The sequence below is a fragment of the Anopheles nili genome, chromosome 2 (assembly GCF_943737925.1).
Source record: "Anopheles nili chromosome 2, idAnoNiliSN_F5_01, whole genome shotgun sequence".
NCBI classification, from domain to species: domain Eukaryota; kingdom Metazoa; phylum Arthropoda; class Insecta; order Diptera; family Culicidae; genus Anopheles; species Anopheles nili.
In genome coordinates, this window is record NC_071291.1 from 59,602,574 (window position 1) to 59,611,648 (window position 9,075).

General features: G+C 39.5%; 1 protein-coding gene across 1 annotated transcript; it reads left to right on the forward strand.

Annotated features, from left to right (window-relative positions):
• Positions 1-6,001: 6,001 nt before the first annotated feature.
• Positions 6,002-7,684, forward strand: LOC128721334 (GDP-Man:Man(3)GlcNAc(2)-PP-Dol alpha-1,2-mannosyltransferase). The gene is made up of 3 exons (XM_053815076.1): positions 6,002-6,021; positions 6,102-7,532; positions 7,594-7,684. Exons 1-2 carry the CDS (start codon positions 6,002-6,004, stop codon positions 7,516-7,518), a joined length of 1,437 nt encoding a protein of 478 aa, XP_053671051.1. The 3' UTR covers positions 7,519-7,532; positions 7,594-7,684.
• The last annotated feature ends 1,391 nt before the right edge of the window (positions 7,685-9,075 follow it).

Consider the following 9,075-nt stretch of genomic DNA (forward strand, 5'->3'; position numbering starts at 1 on the left):
TAGAATAAAAGCAGACTAAAGGTTTTACTGTTTCAATATTTATATTACAAAATTGATTTATTATTCAATTTTTAAGACATAATTTCATTTTATTAATGCAAGTATTAAATAATTTTGACATAACATGCGATAAGCAGAACAAAATATAACCAATTTATTTTAGTTACATTTTTATACCGTAATACTTCGTAACAAAATTATTTCGAAATACTATGTAAAATACAACTATTAGTGCTTTTTCATGCATGAATTTGAATTCGCAGCAAACAAAATTCAAAATCGTGTTATTGGGGACATGAGTCCCATTTACACAATCTAGAGTAGTAGGATGATATCGGCTCATGAAAGTGCTATTCTTTAATCAATCATTATCAGAATTCATGAAATACATACTTTATGATATTCGTTCTCCACGTTAATCTCATAATATTTATGTGATTTTCTTGTACAATCTTCAAAATCTTTCATAATCTCTTTTATTTGTCTCGTTCTGAATCGTCGAGCATCGATTCACAGTTCCTTACTCTTAGTGTTTCGTACTATCTAGTACAAAAAAAAATCTTATGAGAACTGTTGATTGAAATTCCTGTCTGTGTATGCTCTATATCCGATGAGTTCCAAAATTGTGTTTTGAATTCACATAACTGGTAAATTTTAAAGTAACTAGTAAAAGCAGTCGTACTGATTTGTTTGTTTATAAATTTTCAACGTTTAACGCCCTTTTTACAAACAGCGCTCAAGAAATTATTTCCTAAATCTTGCTTTTATTTCATATTTACTAAATAGTCTCCCAAATCATTTGATTTATGCTAGTTTTTAATATCCTTTTTAGACGGTAATTGATGGCCGTTAAAACCATTGAGCCTATTAAGACGATAGGTCACAGTAAAGGTACGCACTTTTCATGCTTTTCATTTGAAATTTTTCAATCAGAATAATTGTATCAACGATTTCTTTCTTTCAATCGAACTTTTAGTTCGAGATTGAATTTGTTTTTAAATCTACTTGGACTCCCTCTTGTACGCACAATGTTATTTCTGTACTTTGTAAGAAATTGTAAGAAGAAAGTTTCAGTGTTAACAACCTTCTCTGAAGAGGCGTCCTTACAGAACGCATTGATTTACGTTACGTTACATTACGTACTCCAGCAATCTCCCGAATAATGGTAATAGTAATAGTAAGCGTTATCAAACCCTATAAATCTATACCCGTTTACACTGCGCCACTAACTGCGGTGGGAAAAAGGACGCGAGGGCAGCAAAAAGGGGAATGCTCATCTCTTTCGGGAAGCAAGCGAGGATTTGTCGCTAAAACTGGACGCAAAATAAATCCGTTCCAGATCGGGTTCCAATCCTTCGCCCCACGGCGACCCCGAAGACGCCCACAGACGCCCGAAGCGGGCGGGAAATTTCACACAAAGGACTATCAGACAAACGTGCATAATGATGATAGAAGATAGTGTGTTTAGATTGTCTTTCCTCGCGGCCCAACCGCGTCTGGTAGTACCAAACGTGCTAATGTAACGTGCGCATGTATGCAGTGTGTGGCTGTAGTGTGTCGTATACATCCTTTTTCTTCCGTACCGCCACTATCAGCGGTTTGTGGGCACCCGTTGAATTGGTTACCGTATCTCGAACTCGACCATCTTAACTGCAACCAGCCGGAGGGCAGCTGGAATCCTTCCGTGCTTCCGTAGTCCAGCCCAAGGGCCAGAGAGAAAGGGAAAGCGATGAATCAGCTGTGCTGGAGTTTGATTCTGACTTCAGCTTGCTTTTGACTCGTTTCAGTTGTTTTTTTTTTCATTCTAGCCTTTTCGTGGCTAACCTTTTTTCCGGACCGAAGCATTCCGTCACCCTGCTCATTCCCACCGTATTTTTCCTGTCTTTCTCTTAAGCAAGTCCGTGGACACAACCATGAAGTAGTATCGGATAGGAAGAGTGGCTGATGGTGCACTTTTTCTCGCCATTTCGCCAACAATCCGTTCCTTAAATTATGGACAAGCTTTTTTTTTCACTGTATGAGAAGCACTCCATGATCTTTTCGATCCATGGAGCATGGTGTTAGGTTGAACTCGTTGAGCTGAAGCTGAATAACATTGTGGGTACCATCGTTGAACTCGCGGTTTGCTTTCTCATCTTACCACGGGCGGATTAGCTACAAGCCCTCGGCTAGCCTTACCGGAGTCTGAACATAGTCTTGGAGGTCCTTAAACCGAGCGCAAGTTGCATGTGAAAGTCATACGTTTGTTACAAATACCTTGCCACCATACAGGCGCATTGCCACCTACGAACTAAGCAGCTGAATGTATTGACCAGCTGCAGGAAATACCGGAAATAAAAAGCCATATATCAGAAACCAGCCGTTTGCTTTTATCGGCTTCTTTAACGAATTCAATGCACATATTAGACGCCAGTGATTTTCATTTATTGTTGTAATGAAATTTCGCTTGCATAATCGCTTAAGATGGCGGATCAAAAATACTTCTCAAACACATCGTTCATCAATTGAAGCAAATATGTACGCCATGGTTTTTGGAAATGAATTAATCACAAGTCCAATAAGGAAGCCTCAAAGTTGCAGCGTTCTAGAACGCCACCAAGACCGACCCAAGCATGTGACCATAATTGCATTCCTTCGGAAAATGTCCACCACCACGTTTCCAGTCAGCGTGGGGTTAGTAAACTGTCATTACTCGGTTATAATGAGACAGTCCACAGCTCATGGAATGGTGGTCTGCTTATGGAAGCCATCATTAACATCATCATCATCATCACGGTGAGTGTGATCATCGTTTATCTACCGCGGACACCTTCGGTCAGCATCCGCCGGAAGATGTCAAGCAGAAAAGTGCTGTAGTTAATTGGATTTTCTATCACTGCACATGTCCTTAGCGTAGAATCGCGAAGGAAGAACTAAATACGCGGAAACAAAAGCTAGTGCATCGGTTTCGTTCATCGGCTTGACTCCACAAAAGAGGTGTTTATCAACTAAACATTACCCCCAATAGTATCTATTTTATAAAATTCTGGCCTCAGTGCACGATATGAGGCAACGTTTATAATCTATTAAGGAGTTACTAGTGAGGGCCGAAGGATATTGTGGAACTGTTGTCCGGATCGATTCACAACGGCTGGTTTTGGCTGCTGGGCAGTCATTAAAGGGTGCTTAAATATTTGCGGTATGGTCAAATGACGTTGTGTACATGAAACACGAAAATTTTATTTGCATTTACATTTTTAGTTTCACACTACAGAAACATGAACAACGTGCTGGCTTTTCTTCATGCAAAGGGAAATGTTCGAATATGAAAGCACCATATTCGGCACAAAATGCGTCCCGATCTGGGTTGGGCAGAGGTCCTGCTTTCGAATTTTTGGCAAACGTGCAAATTGTACGGGAGGCGGGAATCCATAACTTGTCATTGTTTTGTTTTCGGTTGTAAATTTTATCGTCGTTCCAACTCCCGAGTCGGCATCTAAGCAACCGCTGCCCAGCGTTCCCCCAGTGTGGAAGGTGAGAACGAAACGCAAAAAGGGGAAACCCATGGCACGGGTTGTATGCCAATTTTTGTTTGTACCCAACAATCCGTGAAGGTTCAATGTGGCGCAAACATTTCTCGATAAAGAAGCGGCTAGGATTGGGAAGAATATGGTTCCTTCTGGGTCAGAAATGTAATACATCATATACCGGTCTTCAACGGTGGTCGGAAATTGTCCGCATGCATGCCGACAAACATAATACACTTTTATACTAGAGGCTGCGTCTTACCGATTACAAAAAAAGAGGGGAAAAACAGAGCTCGAATTAAGCGAAGCAAGAAAGAGGATGAAATATTCATGCTAAAGCGGCATACCTCATGACAAAAATATTAAAAGTTTACGAACAAGATAAATGGAGATTGAAAAACTTTTGACGCCTACAAGCGTTTCGGGACGTGCGCTGACAAATTTTGCGGTGAAACAACTCAAAATTGACCAGTCCATAGATGGCACACGAAGACACGGGGACAACAGCGGCTAAGGATATGGAGGACGATTAGGCGTGGGAGCAAAAATCAACCTCCCATATGAACCACCTGATTCGGTGTTTAGGTGGAGTGTTTTTTTTTTAATAATTTATCACTCTTGCACCAGGCGCGAGACGCAAACGTAAATACAGCGCGCAAGAGTGCAACTTGCACAAGTTTCCTAGCTCCTAATTTAATCATCCAATCGAAGATAATCATTTATATCATTCAACTGTTCATAAAATTGTAAGTTGGGATATATGTTTAATAAGAACAAATTTTTTTATACAAGTCTGACGGGTGCTGAAGGTAATGGAGATAGATAAACGGTGTAAAATTTGTAAACCGCTCAAAAACCTAAATGGTGATTCCTCTTCACCTAGAGTAGTAAATTTAGAACACCCTTATTGAACCAGTTAACAGAAAAATGATGGAGTATTAGATACAGCAACTGGAAAGATAATGTCATGAAAAAGATTTTGGGAATAGCAAATCGAATCAACTTCTATTAAATTAAAAGTAGCAGATCAATCATATTTTTATTACTTTTTTCAAAGACCTATAATTTTATATATTTATTATTATATATTTTCATTACTATCTTTTATTATTATATATTTGTATTACTATATTGTGTGTTTTCTGGGCTGAGCCTCCCCCGTACGCAGGACCAACTGGCTACGTGAAAATTTCAAACCATATTAAGCCTTAGCTTAGCAAGGCATACTTTGACCGTACATCGGTTGTTGAGCCATTTAAGGAGAAGGAGAATTTTGAAAGACCATTTACATATGCCATATAGTTTTCAATAGGATGGGCATACAATATGCGGCGTACAGTTTATGGTATATTTCGCTATAGCGAAGAGCGCTTCGTATCGGTGTACACCCAGTTCGTTTATCTAAGTTACTTGACGAAAAAAATTCACCCGGTTAGGAAAAAAATCACATACATACAATATATAATGCCGAATATAATGCTGCAGTAGTTCATCATGACCAAGTTTTACGTTGCTATGCAACAAATATGAAGACCAATTGATGAATTTTTAACCAAAAGTTCTACTTCGAAACAGAATAACATCAATTAGTATAAGCTTTTTTTTAAATATATTTTAAATTGTGTATTGCTGGAAATACTTTTAATTTTGGGAATCGAATTTCTTCAACTAGCTCCAATTAATAATTTATATAGCTCAGTTATATGCATCAAATCGTTTATATTTAATTCTCCATCATATATCCATTTTCTTTGTGTAAAGTACCTTATAAAATAAGTTTCATACGGTATGATGCCTTTAGTATATCAGATCAAATGTATGACTTTGTACGTTTTTCATTGAAGGGATAAAATGCACGTAGATTTGTTTTCGTAAATTTGAAATCAGTTTGATAAATTTCTCGAAATGCACAATTACAATGTAATTTTTAAACGGTTTATATTTTTCCGTTAACATTCGGAATAAACGCTGCGTGTTCGTTTGACAGGGTTGCATCAAAAGCATGTTGGGAGTTGTAGTTATGGCCGGTATTCAGAAATGTCAAAAAATGACACGATAGATTAGCACGCGTTGCATCGACCAACGTTCCACTGACCTGTTGTCAAGTGTGGCACACTGGTACAATAGAATTCATACACGATTTTATTACTATCGATTAAAGTTTGATTAAATCAATCGATACTATCCTTTTCGTATATAATCATAATGTTTGTGCAAAAAATAATTTTGAAAATTAAGCTAATTGTTAAATGTGAATTTATGCATTATAAAGGTAATTTAATATGAATTTCTATAGATTTGCGGCAAGCTATATTTTACGACGCTACAATGGTAGAGCTCTTCGATAGTGCATTGACAGCTGCTTTTGTGTCGTAGCATAATGGTAAGGTTGAAAGCCGTAGTTTGTTCTACAAATGTATCGGCTTCTGCATCGTAAAGTTCAGTCGAATTGCTTGTTGAAATTAAAGTTATTCCGGTCTACCGCCGACTAAGAAATGGTCTGCTGGTGTAGTTTGTACGAATCGTAATGATTTTCATTTTGTTTTCTGTAAAAACCATCTGTTTGCTAATGCTAAAACATCTATTTCTTCACAGCGTGTACGTGCTCTTCTTTTTCGGATCATTTCTAGTGATAGGGCTGCTGACGGTGTGCATTTTATTGCGTCAGATCCTAAAGTTCCAGCGCCGCAAACGAGCAGATCCGAATGTGAAGTATGTGGCCATTTTTCATCCGTATTGCAACGCCGGTGGCGGTGGAGAACGCGTTCTATGGTGTGCCGTTCGAGCCTTACTGAGTCGTTACGAAGCGGTTAAACTTTTCGTTTATACTGGCGACTTAGATGCAACACCGGCAGAGATACTTGCCAAAGCGGAGCGAAGCTTCAATCTTTCTTTAGAGTCAGACCGTATTACATTCATTTATCTCCGGAAACGATGCTGGGTAGAAGCAACAAGATATTCGCACTTTACGTTACTCGGTCAAAGCCTCGGTTCAATTGTGCTGGGATTCGAAGCACTGTTAAAGCTCCAACCTGATATCTTTATTGACACGATGGGATACGCATTTACGTATCCCGTGTTCGCATATTTCGGTGGCTGTAAAATTGGATGCTACACGCACTATCCCACCATCAGCACAGATATGCTGCGACGCGTGCAATCGCAAACGCAGTCCTACAACAACAGAGGTTATGTTGCGAAGAACCCGTTCGCTACATGGCTTAAAATCGTGTACTATCGACTGTTTTCGCGCATTTACGGATGGGTTGGACGGTGTGCCGATACCGTCATGGTGAACTCATCTTGGACGGAAAATCACATCGTTTCGCTTTGGGACGTGCCGTACAAGACCCACCGCGTATATCCTCCGTGTGAGGTTTCGCAGCTAAAAAAGCTCAAGTCACTTACGGATGAACGGGACGATCATATCATAATATTATCCGTTGGCCAATACCGCCCCGAGAAGGACCATCCATTACAGCTGCAGGCGATGTACGAATTACGCACACTGCTGAACAACGATGAGGGTCTGTGGAATCGGCTGAAGCTGCTGATTGTTGGCTCGTGTCGCGATGAAGAGGACCGCGTACGGGTGAAAAATATGCAAGACTTGGCGAAGCATCTTTCGTTGGAAAATTCCGTCGAGTTCAGGGTGAATGTACCCTACCAGGAGCTGTTACAGTGCTATCAGCGAGCAACGATTGGCTTGCACTGTATGTGGAATGAGCATTTCGGCATCAGTGTCGTTGATTGCATGGCTGCCGGATTAATAATGGTTGCGAATCGCTCTGGCGGTCCGCTGATGGATATCATTGAAACGTCAGAAGGCAGTCAGAATGGTTATCTTGCATTCGATGCATATGATTATGCCCGTTGCATTGCGAACGTACTATACAATACCGCAGAATATAATGCGAAGATCAGAGAAGCAGCCCGAGCATCAGTGGATCGATTTTCGGAAAAAGAATTCGAAAACGGATTCTTACGAGCGATTTCACCAATCATGGATTGACGCTAAACATATTGGTTAGTTGTTATAATTTTGACACTTACAAAGCACATGTAATAATTTTTTTGTCTGTTACAGGTTCGCCATTCTCCGTGCGCTTTCTATTGGACGTTCATCATGGCCAGTTTTAGTTTTATTTAATTTGGAAAACACGGTAAACGAACACACCTTTAACGAGTACTAATGTTAGCTAGCAGCTGAGCACTTATGTTTATATTATGTGTGGTAAGCGAATTTTTATATACATTGGTGATGGTGGGCAATATTTAAATTTATAACATATGAATTGCATTAACACATGAACAGATTTATCTACGATGATTTTGGAATATTATATTGTACTCTGAGAATATTTTGTATGATAATCACAGCATCATTATGCAAAATACAAACTATCTTTTTTGACGATTTTGATCATGCACATATCAATAATTAGCCAGCCTAAGTGGTCGTAATCAATACCACAAATTTCGAGCTTTCGCTTCGCTAACGCTTTCGAACATGTCGATTTTTTTCAATACTTGTTACATGAAATATTACGTTTTCTGAAATGTATCCAAATCGCTTACTTAACTTCATATCCGAACCAATTTATTAATTATGTGGATATGTTTTTCCTTTTGCATATCTTAATTCCGTCAAAGGCGGCTTTCCTGATGAATGAGACTAAATTCTTGTCAGGCATCAAATTTTTTTTGTCATACGCTATTTAATATTACCCTGAACGTACATACTACAGATTTGTTTCACAATTAGACTATTGATTAACTTTGATTGATTATTTTTCAAACAAGGAGCCTAGGATGCGGATGTGGTGTACTTTACTACAACGGCTAATTTTTTTTAGTGGATATCACCCATATTATTACTAGAAACGATGATTGGTGTGAGGGATGTAAGATGGTTAGGAAGATCCAGTAGAGGCTCCTTTAGGCGACGAAAATGTATGCTCTTTGTACGAAAATGTATGTAAGGCTGATCTCATCTTCCTCCTCCGACGAGGCTGATGTTCTTGACGAAGAGCTTTTTCCTCGTCATCCTCAGTCATCCTTCTCTGATCGAGAGTCGCGTGAAACGGAGGGTCAAGTACAGCTGAACTCGGCCTTTTATGGTCTGGCGTCGCGCTGCCGTTTCCGGTGAAGGTTCCCTTTCAGCTCTCCGTTGCTCGGTATGTGCCCTTCTTGCTGCATTGCGGCGCTCGTTACATGCAGCGTGCGTGATTGGTGGTGGTGGTTTAGTTTTATGAAGTTGTCCAAGAGGCATTGTATATTGTCTTTTGCTTGTCTTCCTAACCCTGCCAATGCTTTTTTTTAGCTGTGTGTGTTTGTGGGTGTTAGTTTTTCTATGGCAATTCTGGCTTCAGTATAAGAGCAGCTGTACTTTGTTTTGTAAACAAAAATTTGTTCCTTGACGAAAAATTGGCAGAATTTTTCAAAGGGATTATGATTTCCCTCACAATTTAGACATCTGGCCGGTATAGCGCCGTCGTCGTGGGTCGGTGCGGAGATAAGCATATTTAGTTGCTACGAATGCCACAGCAGCCACAACCAAACTTAAGAA